Genomic DNA, 19,560 nt, shown 5'->3' with positions numbered 1-19,560 from the left:
GAAAGCTAAAAACATCATTAAAGAAAATATTCAGCTGCATACTTAGAATAAGGAGACTAGCTTAAGTGAGACATTTCAGCTCTATTTAATATAGAACATAGAATAGTACAGCACAGAACTGGCCCTTCAGCCCACATTGTTGTGCTGACCCTCAAACCCTGCCTCCCATATAACCCCCCACCTTAAATTCCTCCATATACCTGTCTAGTAGTCTCTTAAACTTCACTAGTGTATCTGCCTCCACCACTGACTCAGGCAGTGCATTCCACGCACCAACCACTCTCTGAGTAAAAAACCTTCCTCTAATATCCCCCTTGAACTTCCCACCCCTTACCTTAAAGCCATCTCCCCTTGTATCGAGGAGTGGTGCCTTGGGGAAGAGGCGCTGGCTATCCACTCTATCTATTCCTCTTTATATCTTGTAATATTATCTTAATAATATGACCCAAGTGCAAAATTTCTGGGAATTGTACTGGGTTTAGCCCCTATTCAAAACACTTTTACTTGCATAAAAGCTTGCCCCTCACTGATACTGTCCTCTTCCAATCACTCCTCCTTCCAAATCTGACTTTGATGAAAAACTCTTTGGAGGAATTGATTAACTAAGTCAAAGATTGGGCCCATAGTCCAAAAAAAAGCAAATGTTACTTGCTATCCTAAAGTATTTTTAGGCAGAACGTGTGGTCTAGAAATTAGACTGGACTGTTATAGTTCAGCTACATTATCAGTGTTGCTGGGGCCTTGGGTGCTACGAAACTGACACTTCATTATTTCAAAGTGCATTAAGCAAAATGCAACACCAATCACTGAGTGCAAATTGGAAGTGGAAGGATTAAGAGATGGCAAGCAGTCCAATGTTCAATCAGGACCTGGGACTAGGTTGGGGTTGGGGTGTTGGGGGGATGGTGGGATTATGTCACTGATTAGTAATTTGGAGATCAGAGCCATTGGGGCAGTAAGAGGAGGGGAAAATGCCTTTGTACAGACTAGCTAAGAATCAGGGACATTGAAGATTGGAATGACTAGGAATTTAGACTCCATGTAATCTGGTAACAAGAGGGAATTGAAGCAACAGGTGGTTTGCTATTTAAAGGATTGGGCTCAGTCTGATCTATGGGTTTGAGAGCTTGCATCAATGCAAGGTAGCCAGCTGGTGGCATAGTGGCATCAGCGCCAGACTTCGGAGCGAAGGCTCCCAAGTTCAAATCCAGCTGGCTCTCTTGCATGCTTTTCATCCGTGCTGGGTTGAGTGTCGAGCTAGCAACATGGCCTCGTAAAAATAAGAAAGTCTGCTAAAAAAAAAAATGCTGTCATGACGGCGTCCCGACGACTCCACTCGGAGTTAAGGGCTTTCTTCTTCTATCAATGCAAGGTGAGATCCGAATCGCTGTTGGGTTTGGATCTGTGCAACCTAAATATGAATCACTTCTGGAACAAATGCAACCTAATTTCCCTGAGAACTCCTCAAAAGAAGTGTTGCTTGGGAAATGATGTACAGTACTTGAAGTAAAACTGGCACTGATACAAGCTCGCAGGTGCCAGCTGAATTTTCAGAATGTCCCAGGATTTGTTGTTAAAGAGCCTCTTCTTATCTGAAGCATTTTAAAATTGCATTCCTCTGAAATATGTGGGGCTCTGTAAATCTAATTTTCAGTCCTATGTGTTTTTGCTGGCAAAAGAATGCCCACTCTCTCTGATGACATCATGGAATGTTACCTGATTGCTTCTTGCATATACAAAAAACAGCAAACATTTATTTGCTAAATTAGTAAGATTACAACTTGTTTATTTATATATGTTTTAGTGAATGAAATATTAATGCCATAAATCTTAAGTGCTATTTATATCATTGTATAGAGATTGCACTGCAGTGAAGGTCAAAAATATATTTGAATAATGGGAATATCAGATGGCACAAATGAATCAATTTATTACCCTTGCCAACACTCTTAAACCATAGACCATGAATCTAAGATAGCTGTCAATGTTTTTATAATTTGCTATGTATTTCAAGTAATCCATCTCTCAGCTTCGAGACCACCATTCTTGCAGAGAGCTGCAGACACAGGATTCACAAAGAATAATCTGCCATGGATCTCGTTTAATATCTGCACACTTGATTATCAATGGCTGACTGTGTATGGTATACTGTATAACTGAATCTTAACGCATTTTTGAAAAATGGGGCAAATTGGTGTTATTCATAATGATTAATGGCTGCAAAACAATTTTAACAAGATATGTACATTATACTGAATAATCAAGAAAGCAATATCCCGAACCAAGATTTTCCCTCAAAAATTCTTTTTATGACAATGAACATATCTTTTTTTGTGAAAAGACAAAGCAATTTCTCTGAACCCATTCTTTGCATATTCCTGTTGTATTTTGATTCTTCAGACAAAACACTTACACAGGTAAAATTATTAATAATTGGAACATAAATAATGTACAGTAATTAGATTAGTTTCCACTGACAAGCAATATCAACCTTGTCTAATGCAAAGTATTTAAAACTATACTCTGGCACAGAAGCATTTGCCCAATTGTTCATCACTGATTTATACAATTACATTACAACAGAATGCAGGGTCATTGTACACTCTCCATAATGTCCACAATAACAGTGGAAACAATTTTGTTGATCTTCTCTTGCAACTATTTACAACGATTTAGCTTATTGCATCCCCCATTTATATTTTCACTCCACGAATGTTGATAACATTCTGCCATTATAGCCCAAGCACAGCTTCCAGTATTGAGGAATGTATCATAGTCAGTTGTCAAGACTGGCTTCAACTAGAACTCTGCCCAGCAGCTGATAAACTGTATGAAAGTTTGTGCTTCTTTTCTGTTCAGCTAAGTACTTTCCATTGAGTGTACGAATGGTATGTGCCTGCACTTGTATGTTAAATCTTGACTTTTCTGTTAAATTTACATTGGTTTCTTGGCATTCACACTGAGATAATCATGACCCTACTTCTCACTAAAATTCCAGGGACATATGTTCAATCAAATCACTAAATAGCCACAAACTGCAAGTTAATGTTTTGGTGCAGACACCTTTACTTAAGCTTTATACATATAAGTAGATAGTTAAAATTCCATTTCAGTTCCCACGATGATACAATCCAGAATGGAAAGCTGCCAAGATTGTATTCAACATCTGCATAAAATTTAGACCACAATATCACGATTCTCCATTTAAAAAGTTACTTTCTAGCATAGTTCACAGTATATAAAATAACAAGAAAATCACTTTTTTAAACCCTTACATAAATCAAAGAAACACATTTTGCAAATGTTGCCCAGTTTTAATAACTAGAAAATGTGCATGTTCATACTGCCAGCAAATAACGTACTATGAATTCTTGACAAGTTTGAGAAGCCCAATTTTGGTAAATTATGCTGGCAGATGAATTAGCACCATATCACTGAAGTAATAAGAAAACGCTAATCATAATATTTCTATGCTTCTCCAAGTTCATAAACATTGATGCTCTTGGTAGCATACACATTAGTGTAGTGTGTGCATCAAAACCACAAACTGCTTTATGGTCTCAACGGATGCAGCACCGAGAGGAAACTTTCTACTCACTGTTATCACCACAGTCCTAGTTTCAGCCTCTGGTTTGGCAACATGCTTCCTTAACAGAACAGCTTGTTAGCTTATCACAGAGTTGTTTCATACTCCAGCCTTTCTTCAATGAGGGCTTCATTCTTGTATTGGAGTTGAGGTGGTGAGGATGCACATTCAAAAGATAGGATGGCCTTCCGTAGACTTCTGTCCAAAACGTGTCTGTCCCAAGCTGGATACTTGTTTCTCAATAGGTCAATCTTGATCACAGTTTCTTCTATCCGCGGTGTGCGTGAAGATGGTGTCGAGGGCGCAGTAGGTCTGACCTGAAAAACAGGCATACAACTATCTCTTTCTGGGAGTTTCTGTTCCCTGCTTTGAGACACAGACCTCAAAGCATTTGCTGAGACATCTGCAGGCAAATTGAAAGTGGTTACAGGTTCCTTACAAGCACAGCTTGGTGACTGGCCAAACCTTGGTCCATTTGGATGAAAAAAGGCATAATACATTAACATAAAAACAATTCCAGTCAAAAAGCTGCTAAAAACAACACAAAGTGCTGGTATAGCAAATGCATCAGTTATTTGAGGTGCTCGGTACAAGTACCACAGAGCACTCAAGGCTGTGTTTTCAAAAAGGATTCCGAAGTAGTAGATGAATAACCGGCACCGAGTCCTTCCTTCTTTAACATTGAACCAACTGAAAATATAGATTATCCCCACAACCATATCAAACACAATCTCCTCCCACTTGGTTATGCAGAACTCTGTTTCACAATGAACAATCCAAAAAGTCATGATGCACCAATGTAAGACAATGAAGATCCCAAAATAGAGCTGGAAAACTGATGCGAACAAGGCAAATGTGATGACTCTGGCTGCAATGGTGAAGAAATGCCAACAGAACTGAATGATAACAGCCAGGTAGCTGATGGGTTTTTTATCATTTCTCGAGTCTCGAAGAGCCTTCTGGTAGGATGCCAAGGCCCAAGCCAATGAAACCAAGGATGCAGCAGCTGTAAGGCCTGTAGGAAACACAGAAGCGTACAACTGGTGAGTGGTTTTAGGTAATCAAGGGCTAGCCAGAACCTTTGTAAAACATGACAAATTTGAGCTTAGAAAGATCGTTCCTAAGAGAACTTCTCCAAATATAACATTTATTTGAAAATATAATTACTTGCTTTCTTTGCCTGTTTAAAAACATTTCATTGAGAATAAATGCCTAGAAATTTTCTTCTCTAGTTGTAGTACTCAATGCACTATATCACATTGTAGTTGGCCTCCAAAATTGAGTTCCATGAAATTAATTACTTTCTAGGCAGACAATGCATTGCTGTTGCTACAGTGCAGTGCATGTAATACTACTGACAGTGGATGAATTTCTTTGCAGACTTTGCCATGTTTATCATCAGTGTAACAGCGGCGGATGAAAATATTCACACTGTAATACTAAATAAACCATGCCATGTCTGAGTACCAGGGCAATAGAAAAAGCATGGCTGATCAAAAAGGCTGGATTATTTTGCAAAAACTTTTCTCAGACACAGCAAAATCTACACGAAGGAGCAGGAATTTAATGGCAGGAAGCAGCTGACGATGGCCCTTGCAAAAATGCTGAGGGGGCTCTAGATGTGCGTGCATAGTGTGGACATATTAACTGTGTGGTAAGGGTGATCCTATGTACCTGCTAGCTCACAACCCACCTGTGGGTAAATGATCTAATGGGTAAACTGGCAATACTTCTCCATTCAGCTCTTTGTAAACATTTTGAGTTAGCTCCCATGACGTTATTGGGATCTAAAGATATACTTAAAATGATACCCCTCCTTACAGGTGTTCCATTGCCTGCACAAAAGATCAGGTTAAAATCAGAACAAGGCAGGAAGGCTGGAAGCCAAGAGATGCTGCCATCAGGAAAGAGGTACAGGAGCCTCAGGTCTCACACCGCCATTTTCAAGTTCAGTTATTATCCCGCAGCCATAAGGCTCTTGAACCAGAGGGGATAACTTCATTCACCCCTACACTGAAATGATTCCACAAACTATGGGCTTACTCTCAAGGACTCTACAACTCATGTTCTCAATACGTTTTGCTTATCTATCTATCTATATATATATCTATTTATTTATTCATTTATTGTTTATTGTTTATTGCACATTGGTTGTTTGTCTGTCTTTGTTGTATGTGGATTTTCATTGATTCTATTGTGTTTCTTTGTATCTACCACGAATACCTGTAAGAAAATGAATCACAAGGTAGTAGAAGATGATATATAGTATTTTGATTATAAATTTACTTTGAACTTTGATCTTTGATGTTAAGCAAATGCCCTTATTTTCATGTCCTCTTGTATTACCACTGACTCAATGGCCTGTTACTGTCAAACCAGGGAGGATTGAGGAACAAAGTAGGTAAACTAGTGTTGGATTCTTCAGATTGCCATACAAAATCTTTCTCCCATAATTTCCCAGCTAGTGTTGTGTTATTCATGCTTAGTGCATGCCTAGCCACCAAGGCTGAGTTTACATTCTGGATCGACCCACCTTGAGTGTAAATAACAGTATGTGGCCAGGCCACCTACTCAGGCTTATCCAGCTGTCAATACTGTCAGACTAATAGAATTCTGAATGTTGTTAACATCAGAGAGATTTAAAAAAAACTCTCCAATCATCAACAGATTGCTTTCTTTTAGAATATAAAATTGCTTAATTGCAACATTTTCCCTTCATTGAACCTGGTCTAGATTTAACCTAATGCCGGTTAAGTGGTTGATGTGCCTGGAATAAGTGCTGAGACACCATGGCAAGTTAATGCCCCCTCAGTGAAGTAGGATCAACAAAACCAACTATTAAAAGGCTCAATGAAATGGCCTAATTAAGCCATCAATTAAAATCTTTATTCTCTTCATAAAACTCCTTTGAAATTTATTTTCTTCTCCTTTCTCTATTGCATTTTCTAAAGTGTGGTGGTAAAATTATACGTTTCTACTTCCATAGAATTTTCCAGAACGGAACTCATGGTCTTCTTTAAGATTTTGTTACGTCGCTTTACCTAAATTTAATTGGGTACTTTATTAAGCATCAAATATTGGGGCACAACCCTGAGGACCAACATTGTAAACGGTTGGAATATGAGTGGCTAAAGTAATCTATTTGTTTTTAAATTCTCTATCCAAGTGGGTATGTTCAAAATTGACCTCACTGAATTCCATGTTGCTTTGATCACTGAAAATCAATAACAAGACCTTTAACTTCAGTCTGATAGTCACAAATGTCAAGTGGGTCAAAAATCTCTTTGCTGTTTCAAACTGGAACTTAGGTTAAACATACACCAATACACAGAAGGTGTGATTATTTTTGATTTATTATAATTTCCTTATTATGAGAATGGTTAATACATTTGTGTCAATTTTATGCTTAATATTTTAATAAAATTAAGAATTTTTTGATGAGAAATTTTAGAACAAAAATGCATACCACGGAATTTATAGCAAATATGTGAAAATAATGATGAAATTTCAATGTTATAAGTAAGTTCAATGAGTTCAATTTATCTCTAATAGCAGGGAAGGATTATATTCTAAATAAGGCAATGATATTTTTTAAATTAACCATATTATATCTCATTTATGCTCATATCCAGGTTTATTCAAAAATCACATTTCTTATTCATTAGACTGCATAATTGCTTGAAAGCCTCAGAAAGAGGAGCTGAATCTGACTAACTCCAGAGAGGAAAAGCTCCTTCAGGGAGTTTGAAGTGTTTGCTCAACAATAGCAGTTGCCTGTGGGCCTTTTAACACAAGATAACCGAACATCCCTGACAGTAGCCACCGCCTGGAGAAAAATGTTATATGCTAACTTGATTGTTTGTTCTGATCTTTATTAAGAGCTGCTCTGCAAGTTAAACTATGACAGGTTGTGATTTACGTGAAGACATGAGGGCACAGAGTGATGATTATATCAGTTAACCCAAAATCTCTCGTCTCATTCCATCTCTAAATAAAGACAACCTGAGAGGTAAAATTACCATACTGTCAGTAATACAGCTTATGAAATCAGACTGACTGCCACAAGAAAATATTTAAGGTCACAGACTATTTAGAAAATTCAATTTACCAACCTTCCTGCCATCAAGACAGACAATTGCTCCTTCCTTATCAGTCGGGCAACATTCAGGCAGTGAATTACAACTACTGAGTAGGCCACTCCGTAAGCAGACAAACCACTTGCTGCTCTCAAAAATGTTGAGCTTCCAAACAAAGAAATGCTGGGATTTCTAATACAATTTATAGTAAATCCTGACTTCGTCAAAAATGCTGATTTCAACTGATCTAAATGAAGCATTTTAAGACCGAGTTCTGATCGCTCAGGCCTCAGAGGGCTGGTAATAATACCTAGAAGAAATCTTTAACTTAACATAGCTAAGTATAAAGGTACACCAGCAGCAACTTCATACTCCCAATAAAAATTTGACAAGGTGAACTTCGTAGTAATTCAAGTCATATTACTCATGTCTACTGAGTGCTGTAATTATGTTACACTGAACTCCTTGGTTACCTTCATCCCCAATGAAAGGCTTGCCAAGAGGTAAAAGAAAATGGAAATTTATTAGCTGGTCATTCAGTATGTAGATGATGAGTTATGTTGTCAAACCTTTTATATATTTGATGTCCAAGTACAAACGTTTGTAATTCTCACTTACTCTCCCACCCTTTTATTTGTAAAAGTCACCTACATTTTCAGAAGTAAAATAATTATAACTAGAAATACTGTCACTATCTGCCAATCCTAATAATCTAAAACATGTTCATAATCCTACTCCAGCTGGACGACTTTTCATTGAATTGATATAAAACAATAAACTTGAGCATTTGCAATAAATAACCAGTCAACTAATATAGGGCTGTGTGATTATGTCACTAGAACACATTGTACAAAATGTATTTTCTCCCATGATGAATAATTCTGAGAATCACCAGAACAACGTGACAAAATAATATTTCTAATAACTCAATCTCCAGTAACTATCTTTCTTGTGAACATGCAAAGTGCTGGAGGAACTCAGCAGATCAGACAGCATATGTGGAAAGGAATAAAGCATTGATATTTCAAGCTGAGGTCATGGTGAAAGTCTTGGCCCAAAACATTGACTGTTTATTCCTTTTCGTAGATGCTGCCTGACTTACTGAGTTCTTCCAGCATTTTGTGCATCTTGCTGTGGATTTCCAGCACCTGCAGAATCTCTTGTGTTTATGTTTTCCTCATGAAACGGGGGCATGGTTTCAATCATCTCCACTGCAACATTGTCTGTATAGTGGCTCTTCCCTTTACCCTAACCATGAAGTGTCTATAAAAGTCTTTATTTATTACCCACTATGACATTCCAATTCCTGCATTTCTTGCTGTCCTATGCCCTTTATATTTGCTCTGGTTTTCAGCTTTATGATCAGCCTTGTAAGAGTTATGAATATGATATTATTGATACAGAAAACAATGCTGGAATGGGCATTGATTGTAGTGAGCTCACACAAATAGACATCAGGTTCAATTTTCCTCATCAATGTAGATTGATTTTTATCTTTTCCAAATTTCTGTTCAGGAGACCATTGTTTTACAGGAGAACATGAAGCTATTTAATCTATCAATTCTACTGGGTCTTGACACAATCTCAGTAAGTTCTTTCCTGTAACCACAGGACTTATTTTTAAAAAAATATTTGAAACGACCTGAGAGCTGAAGTTATACTCCTTACAATAATAAATCCATTAAGCTGGGTGCCAACTGCCATAAAACAAGACGGAGAAGAAGAGTCCTGACGAAGGGTCTCGGCCTGAAACGTCGACTGCACCTCTTCCTATAGATGCTGCTTGGCCTGCTGCGTTCACCAGCAACTTTGATGTATGTTGCTTGAATTTCCAGCATCTGCAGAATTCCTGTTGTTTATGGAGAAGAAGATGCCATTTTGCTTGAATCGATTTTATGTCAGATAGCTGTACATTTTTTTGTTTAACCAAGTGCTGGAAGAATATTACATTTCTTACTGTGTTGTTAGTATCAGGATCTATATGGCCAGATAATTTTCAGCAGTTAATTTTGATAAGTAACTTAAAATTAAAAGTTCTCTTTTCAGCACTGAACACTAAAACACTTCCAAAACACTCTGGAAGACTTCTCACTTTGCTATACTGAAAGTGGGATCATAGAAGAGATAGTACTGTTTGCAGGCTTTTCTAAAGCTAACACACACAAAATGCTGGAGGAACTCACCGGGCCAGGCAGCATTTATAGAAAAGAGTAAACAGTTGACACTTGGGGCCGAGACCCTTCATCCATACTGTTGGCAAATTCCTTAAGGGTTTAATTTATAATAAATAGGGCTTTCAAATAACTTAACACATTACTCTGTGCCAAAAATGCCTGTTCAACATTATATAAAATAATAGTTTAACCACTCAGAGGGTAGTGAGAGTGTGAAATGAGCTGCACAAGTGGATGCAGGTTCGATTTCAACATTGAAGAGAAGTTTTGATAAATACATTGGTGTGAGGGGTATGGAGGGCTATGGTCCAAGTATGGGTTGACTGAACTAAGCAGATTAACAGCTCGGAACAGACTAGATGGGCCGAAAGACCTGTTTCTGTGCTGCAGTACTCTATGACTCTGACACTACAGATATAGTCAAAGGACACCATCTCATTTAACTTGCTGTGCTCAGCCTACGTTTACCAGCTCCAACTAATGAAGCAGATAATGCACTAAGGTGTATTTTATTGTTTTTTTGGGTACTGAAACAATTTTAATGATGCCCTGAATTGATTTTTATCACCTGTATATAAAACAACAGGCACATGGTATTGGCCATCTTGATGCCAAGCCACCAAAACTAGACATTTGGGTCATTTTTACAACCGTGTACGTAATTTTATTTGGATCTCTCAAATGATTTAATTCAATTCATTCACTATTAGTTTCATATCATCATTGTACATGTGAAAATGCAAAGCAGAAAAGGAAAAGGTAAACAAAGCATTAAAAAACCTCACACTCCAATTTTCTAGATTTAACAGACACAAAATGTTGGAGGAACTCAGCAGGTCAGGCAGCATTTATCAAAAGAAATAACGAGTTGAAGTTTTGGGCCGAGACACTTCATCAGGACTCTAATTTTCTTCCTCTCCATTCATAGTAATTTTTTGAGATAATACATGGCTTCATAAATGCTAATTATGTTTCCACATCTCATTATACAGTGAAGCTTAAGATACTGTATCTGCTGAGAGAGGGTAAAGGTTTGAACTGGGCTCAACCAAATTCGGCACTTGTGTGACATTTGCACATACACACACAAACGCTAAAGAGGTGCTTCTAGCTAGTCATTGGGAAGTTGATGTACCTCTTTTCTACAGTATGGAATGAGGCCATTTGAAACGTTACTGTCATCCAGCATAGCAACTCCACACTGAGATCTGTGTAGCTTGCTTTGCCACCCTCCAATCCTCAGGAACTAGTCCAGAATCTAAAGAGTTTTGAAAAATTATCACTGATGCATCCACTATTTCTTGGGCTACTTCCTTAAGCACTCTGGGATTCAGACCATCTGGCCCTGGGGATTTATCTGCCTTCAATCCCTTCAATTTACCTAACACCACTTCCCTACTAACATGTATTTCCCTCAGTTCCTCCATCTCACTGGACCCTCTGTCCCCTACTATTTCCGGAAGATTATTTATGTCCTCCTTAGTGAAGACAGAACCAAAGTAATTAGTCAAAGGAGGATTTTTGTGTGTAGACATCCTTAAGCAAATATGGACATAGTATATGTACTTCATTTAAAATGCTGACTGCTATTGGTTTTGTAATCATCAAGGGTTATATTTCTAGTATAATTCCTATAGACGATGAGCCTGATAAGAGCAATACCATTACAAATTCATTACTTTTGTTCGTCACAGCCATGATTTACACATGGAAGTTTCCCATTGAATGCTGGTCAAGACTCTTGCAACTGATTTAAGATTGGACAAATCACAACAGAATAAGATACCAGTGAACAGATTACATATACCAATTAAATAAAAAACTGAAAAATCAAAACTAAAACCAAACTCATTAAATATAGTCATTATTTCAAGGTAATTTAATAAATTCTTAGGATTTTGTTATGAACTTGGGGTCTAGAAATTCTTGCCCAGCAATTCACTATATGTTCTTTTCAGTGTTATGCAGTTGAAATCACACTTACCACAGATGAAGCACACCACACCTGTTTCCAGATTATTGTGAGTCACATAGGAAAATTTGCACTGGCCCTTCTGCCACGAATCACTCTCTCAATTCTAATGAGATTTCCATCTCAAACTAGTATGGGGTGACATCACTGTCTGTGTTATGCCTCTTTTGGCTCATTACAGAGACACCCAGACTATGTTGTTATGGGGGCTGCCTATCTCTAGGCACATGTAGGGTTTAGTCCTTCAGAGATCTGTACAAAGCCTGCAAGTGGGAATGATACCATCCAAGTTTCCTGATGATTGAAGAGTGCTGAAGTGACATTTCTTCCCTCGTTTACAAGAACTATGGAGAATCCAGGATGTCTATCTCTATATCACTCCTTTTTCACTTCCACCGCTCTCATGCCCAATTTTAAAAGCCAGGTCTCAGGAAGGGAAGATTCAATGGTAGAGTTTCAAATACAAGAAGGTACATCATCTGGCTTGATGTGACCTTGATGCAACTGGCCAATGATCATCATAGGCATTTGCTAAATGAACTGATAACATTTTAGAGCACGCGAGGAGGAGTAAAAAAGATTTTCTAGGTACTGATTACTTAATCTAGTCTTAATGTTATTATGTAGGATTTGGAACTGAAAACTACTGCAAGAACTTTGGGAATGCATATTAGGCTACAGAAAATTGTATTCTGGAACTCAATTCATTCAACGTATTCAGGAAAAGCTGATGAGAAAAAGAGATACGGTGTAAAATTTATTTCTTGGGTAGTATTGGGTATACCTTCTACATATGCTTACACGTTAGATAGCTTCTGAAATATTCTGAATTATTTCATGTTTTTTTTAAATGTTTGCTTTTCCTGTTCTTATGTTCATCTATTCAATAGATCTGCTTTCCTAAAAAAAAAGTCCAGTCTCACATTTGATCAACACATAGGTCACATCATGGGTATTTGCCCAACTGATTTCCAACTCTAGGTGAAACTAAAAAAGATACTGAATTCAATCACATCTTCAGCTGCAAAAGTCTCATTTTGAAATTTGTTAACATTGTATTGACCGGTACCACGAGGCCAAAAGTCAATAATTTTGCAAATTATGATCTCTTTGAATAAACAAAAGTTGAACTCCACTGGGAACCTGGGCACCTCTGTGCTTTGGCAGATTGGATGTACAAAGTACCAGGGAAGAAAATTGTGAGTACCATGATCACTGATTTACTTTAACTCAAGTTTTAATAAAAACTTTTGAAAATAGCACACAATAATTTTGCACTACATAGTAGAAGTTACTAGATGACTAGTAACTTTGGTCATCTGGGTAAATAGATTGATCTTAACAGTTTCTTGAAGAGCTAGAGCCACATCACACAAATTCATCTCATAACATGTTCTGTTCCATCATGCCCTGTCACTTGATGTTGCATTGTTAACACTCCAGAATAACAAACAAGGAAGCTAATGTTGAAGATAAAAGCACAAAATGTTGGAAACATTCAGCAGGTCAGGCAGCACCTGCTGAATGGGAAAGAGCATAGACTATTTTCTAAATTGGAACAAATTCAGAAATCAGAGTTGCAAGGTGATTTGGGAGTCCTTCTGCAGGATTCCCTAAGTGTTACCTTGCAGATTGATTCGGTAGTAAGGAAAGCAAATACAATATTAGCATTTATTACAAGATGAGTAGACTATAAAAGCAAGGATGTAATTCTGAGGCTTTATAAGGCATTGGTCACACAACATTAGGACTATTGTGTGCAGTTTTGGGCCCTATATTTGAGAAATATGGTATTATAAGATATCTAAGATTGAAGTGGGTCCAGAAGAGGTTTACAAGAATGATCCCAGGAAAGAAAGGATTAATGTATGAGGAGCATTTGATGGCTCTGGGCATGTACTTGCTGGAGTTTAGGAGTATGAGGGTGATCTTATTGAAACCTGATAGCTACTGAATATTACAAGGCTTAGGTAGAGTGGATGTGCAGAGGATGTTTCAGATAGTGGCAGAGTCTAGGACCAGAGGGCACAGCCTTAGAAGGATATCCCTTTAGAACAGAGATGAGGAAACATTTCTTTAACCAGAGAGTGGTGACTCTGTGGAATGTATTGCCACCAAGTGAAGTCATTGGGTATATTCAAAATAGAGGTTGATAGGTATTTAATTAGACGGAAGAATGGGGTTGAGAGGAACAATAAATCAGACTCAGTTGGCTGAATGGCCTAATTCTGCTCCTATGTCTTATGGTCTTTTGGGTTAACATTCCAGGTCAACGACCTTCCATCAGAAATGAGGAAGAGAAAATGAAAGTTCTTTTTAAATTGTAGAAAGGGCTGAGAAGAGAAAGTGTTAGAAAAAAATACAAAGGGACAATTTAACAGGATGATTCAGTCACAATGTAGAGTTATAGAACACTAAGCACAGAAACAAGTATATCTAGTCCATGCTGAGTTGTTATTCTGCCTGTTATAGTCCCGTCGACCCACACCTGGACCACGGCTCTCCATGTCCCTCCCATCTATGTTCTCATCCAAACTTCACTTAAATGTTAAAATCAAACCTGCATTCACCTCTGTCACTGGCATCTTGATCCACACTCTCACCGTCCTCCGGAGAAGTTCTCCCTTAGGTTCCCATTATATATTTCACCTTTGATCTCTAGTCCTAGTCTCACCCAACCTCAGTGGTAAAAGCCTGCTTGCATTTAACCTATCTACACCCCTATATGGGTTGGCAGAGTGGAGATACTGCTCTACTAAAGGAGGTGTAAGGCACTCCTTCCCTCCACCGGCCTGCAGGTCACCCTTGGGTAAGGTGTAGCATGAGGGTCATGTGAAGCCATGGGAACAGATGGTGGATGGTTGCATGAGCAGCTGGTTCATATCTCAAGTCCTGATTATGCAGTCACTGACACCAGGCAGACAATCTCTGAAGAGTATTGATAATGGCTGGGGGTCACCTGTCTTGTTAAGACACTGCCCAGAAGAAGACAATGGCAAACCACTTCAGAAGAAAAATTTGCAAAGGACATTCTTGGTCATACGACACGGCACACAATGAACGGCCATACCCCTATATATACAGCACCTCTATCAAATCCCCCCTCATCCTCCTCTCCACCAGGGAAAAATGTCCTAACCTATTCAATCTATTCCTATAACTCAATAGGATGGTAACTTGAGAGCAGTTAATATTGTAGTAATTGACCAGACTTAGTTTGTTCATCTTTTTGTAGATGAAACAGACTTGGAGAATTTTCCACATTGTCACGTAAGTACCTGTGCCTTGGCAGCACTGGCACAGCTTGGTGGGGGAAACAGCTAGTTGTGGAGCATAAGTTGTCAGCAATACAGCTGGGGTGTTGTTGGAGCCCATAACTTTTGCTCAAACAAATATGCTCAGTTTGTTCCGATATCTTGTGGAACAGGTTGAACTGAGTGAATACTGGCTTGTATGTTAGCTTGGACCTTAAGAGGGGGCCAGAATGAGTCATTTACTTGACACTTGCAGCAAAAGATTGTTACAAATCCTGTGGCCATATGCTCTGTGTTTGGGCACTGAGTGCCACCGTTGCTGAGGAGGAGGATGCCACCCGGTCTCCTCTTCCAATTAGTTAATAGAACAATGTCTGGATTAGGAATACACATTTCCGAATCAGATACAGAAAGAAATATAGGTAGATTGGTTTCGAAGAGAGAAACAGAAAATAATGTTTTTAAAAGAAAATTGAATTGAACAATGTAATAAATGACCAACAATTTGGGCCGAGACCCTTCATCAGGACTGGAAAGGAAAGGGGAAGAAACCAGAATCAGAAGGTGGAGGAGGAGAAGGAAGACAAGCCAGAAAGTGATAGGTGAAGCCAGGTGGAAAGGGAGGGGGTGGGGTGAAGTGAGAAACTGGGAGGTGAGAGGTGGAAAAGGTAAAGGGCTGAAGAAGGAAACTGACAGGAGAGGAGAGTGGACCATGGAAGAAAGGGAATGAGGAGGGAAACCAGGGGGAGGTGATAGGAAGGTGAGGAGAAGAGTAGAGGTAAGAGGGGAGACAGAGTGAGGAATGGAAGAAGAGTGAAGGGGAGGGGGACAAGTAAGCAGAAGTGAGAGAAATCAATGTTCATGTCATCGGGTTGGAGGCTAATCAGACGGAATGTTGTTCCTGCGAACTGCGAGTGGCTCTTCATATACAGTAGAGGAGACCATGATCCTACGTGTCAGAATGGGAATGGGGATTAGAATAAAAATGGTTGGCCACTGGAAAACTCTGCTTGTTGTGGATGGAGACAAGGTGCTCGACAAAGCGGTCCCCCAATGCATGTCGGGTCTCACTGATGTAGAGGAGGCCACATTGCGAGCACCGGATATAGTAGATGACACCAATGGATTTGCAGGTATAGTGTTGAACCTGGAAGGACTGTTTGGAGCCCTGAATGGAGGTGAATGGGCAGGTGTAGCACTTCTTCTGCTTGCAGGGATAAGTACCAGGAGGAAGTGTAGTGGGGTGGGATGAAAGTCCAAGGGAATGGTGGAGAGTGTGATCTCTGTAGAAAGTGGAGAATTGGGTTGGGGGAAGTGAAGATGTGTTTGGTGGTAAGATCCCATTGAAGACAGTGGAAGTTGTAGAAAACCATCTGTTAGATGCCAACACCATGGTGTGGTAGGTAAGGACAAGAGGAACTCCATCCTTGTTAAGGTAGAGAGAAGATGTCTGGAAAATGGAAGAGATGCAGGTGAGGAGAGCATCAATGGTGAAGGAAGGAAAAGCTCATTCTCTGAAGGAGTTCATCTCTGATGTTCTGGAAATTGCAGTCACAGTTGTGACTGGAAACGGGGTTTCCCTTCCTCCATCATTGATGCTGTCCTCTTTAGTTTGTATTCCTTTCCCTCCTCCACCCCCTCCACCCCACACTTTCTTATTCTTCCAAGTGCTGATGAAGAGTCTCAGCCCAAAATTTTGACTATTTATTGCTTCCTATTGATGTTGCTTAAGCCGTTAAGTTCCTCTAGCATTTTGTATGATTTAACACTTAGCTCATTCTGTAAAATTACTCACAGTTGAAATGACTGACTTTCTGTGGTTAGCTTGCTTTATATTTAATGAACAAGCAGAAGAGCTTCAAGCTACTCTGTACACTTCAATGGGAGCCAGACAATGAGTAACCAACTTTATGAATCTTATGAGTATCTACAACAGAAGATTCCCAATTTGTATATCCAAATGCCCCTGTGTGAAGTTGCTATCACACTTCTACTTAAATAATGGTGATCACAGTTAATTGTGTCACTGCTGTGACTGCAATTTCTAGACTAATCACAACCACTAAGGACCATTTGGACCATCAAGTGAGCTTATCTATTTAGGGCCCAAAATGTGAGAGAAAAGATAGATGTCACCATGGATTATCAGGGTACAGATATCCCACTCTATCGACTGGTACATGGTTGCTACTTTAGAAAGTGAAGCATAGGCCAAGAAACAAGTCTTTCATGGGGCGTTTCTCTGGTGCTGCCTAATTCAATGATCATCTGGGCATTGTTCTGTTGAGGTTCAGATTCAGATTTATTATTACTAATACATCAAAACATGCAGTGAAATGTGCTATTTGCGTTAACAACCAACACAACCAAGGATACGCTGGGGGCAGCCCACAAGTGACGCCACATATTCCAGCACCAACACAGCATGCCCAGCATGCTCAGCAAAACAGCATACAACACAACAAACCAGGTCATACTAAGTAACGAAGCAACAACAGCAAAACGAGCCCCGTTCCTCCCTCCTACCCTTCACCCACACACATACACTGTCTTCTAACCCCAGGACAGAGCATCAGCAGAGTTGCGAACTCACAGACATTGGACCTTCAACTTCCCTGAGATTCGCAGACTCGGGACTCTGGCCATCTGGATTTCTAACTGACCTTTGGATTTGATCTGGTCTTGCGATTGACCTTTGGGCTTTGACTTGCAGTGTCAACCCTTGGACTCGCTGATGACAATGAGTGAGGTATCAGGATGAAGACCCAAACTCCAGGAATAAACCACTGGGCTCGCTGATGAAGGGAAGCTGAACACTTACTTTGCTGCTCTGCTGGCCCGACATTTGATCACGTGCACGTTGTTGACCTTCAAACATGCAGTGGAAGCTTTGACTCCAGCCTGTCCTTTAATTCCCCCACACCTCTCTCCCTGAGATCTAACCTGATCCTAACTCTCGTCTCTGTCCCCAAAACCATCCCTACAGACCTAAAAAAAACAACTATCTGAGTCACGACCTCAATGGAGACCTCAGCTTGGCGCCAACTTTCATTCCAACTTATAACTTCTTCCACACATACAGTAATTTGGCATAAAATGATGTCCAAAGCATTTTTGAGTTCAAAGTTCAAAGTAAAATTTATGATCAGAGTACATACATGACAACTCTGATTCTTTTTCTTGCAGGCAAACTCAACAAATCTGTAGAATAGTAACTGTAAATAGAAACATAGAAAATAGGTGCAGGAGTAGGCCATTCGGCCCTTCGAGCCTGCACCGCCATTTATTATGATCATGGCTGATCATCCAACTCAGAACCCAGCCTTCCCTCCATACCCCCTGACCCCTGTAGCCACAAGGGCCATATCTAACTCCCTCTTAAACATAGCCAATGAACTGGCCTCAACAGTTTGCTGTGGCAGAGAATTCCACAGATTCACCACTCTCTGTGTTAAGAAGTTTTTCCTAATCTCGGTCCTAAAAGGCTTCCCCTCTATCCTCAAACTGTGACCCCTCGTTCTGGACCTCCCCAACATCGGGAACAATCTTCCCGCATCTAGCCTGTCCAATCCCTTTAGGATCTTATACGTTTCAATCAGATCCCCCCTCAATCTTCTAAATTCCAACGAGTACAAGCCCAGTTCATCCAGTCTTTCTTCATATGAAAGACCTGCCATCCCAGGAATCAATCTGGTGAACCTTCTTTGTACTCCCTCTATGGCAAAGATGTCTTTCCTCAGATTAGGGGACCAAAACTGCACACAATACTCCAGGTGTGGTCTCACCAAGGCCTTGTACAACTGCAGTAGTACCTCCCTGCTCCTGTACTCGAATCCTCTCGCTATAAATGCCAGCATACCGTTCGCCTTTTTCACCGCCTGCTGTACCTGCATGCCCACTTTCAATGACTGGTGTATAATGACACCCAGGTCTCGTTGCACCTCCCCTTTTCCTAATCGGCCACCATTCAGATAATAATCTGTTTTCCTATTTTTGCCACCAAAGTGGATAACTTCACATTTATCCACATTAAATTGCATCTGCCATGAGTTTGCCCACTCACCCAACCTATCCAAGTCACCCTGCATCCTCTTAGCATCCTCCTCACTGCTAACACTGCCACCCAGCTTCGTGTCATCCGCAAACTTGGAGATGCTGTATTTAATTCCCTCATCCAAGTCATTAATATATATTGTAAACAACTGGGGTCCCAGCACTGAGCCTTGCGGTACCCCACTAGTCACCGCCTGCCATTCTGAAAAGGTCCCATTTATTCCCACTCTTTGCTTCCTGTCTGCTAACCAATTCTCCACCCACACCAATACCTTACCCCCAATACCGTGTGCTTTAAGTTTGCACACTAATCTCCTGTGTGGGACCTTGTCAAAAGCCTTTTGAAAATCCAAATATACCACATCCACTGGTTCTCCCCTATCCACTCTACTAGTTACATCCTCAAAAAATTCTATGAGATTCGTCAGACATGATTTTCCTTTCA

General features: G+C 39.7%; 1 protein-coding gene across 1 annotated transcript in view; it reads right to left on the bottom strand.

The window, feature by feature from the left end:
- Nucleotides 1-1,903: 1,903 nt before the first annotated feature.
- xkr4 (XK related 4) overlaps nucleotides 1,904-19,560 on the bottom strand; it is a 327,821-nt gene continuing 310,164 nt past the window's right edge. Inside the window, exon 3 of the mRNA XM_063063667.1 lies at nucleotides 1,904-4,601. Within this exon, the coding sequence (XP_062919737.1) occupies nucleotides 3,673-4,601 (929 nt within the window). The 3' untranslated portion in view covers nucleotides 1,904-3,672. The remainder of the gene's footprint in view (nucleotides 4,602-19,560) is intronic.

The sequence above is a fragment of the Mobula hypostoma genome, chromosome 1, assembly GCF_963921235.1.
Source record: "Mobula hypostoma chromosome 1, sMobHyp1.1, whole genome shotgun sequence".
NCBI classification, from domain to species: domain Eukaryota; kingdom Metazoa; phylum Chordata; class Chondrichthyes; order Myliobatiformes; family Myliobatidae; genus Mobula; species Mobula hypostoma.
The sequence above is the reverse complement of the archived record's forward strand: the minus strand, read 5'-3'. Positions and strand labels throughout refer to the sequence as shown.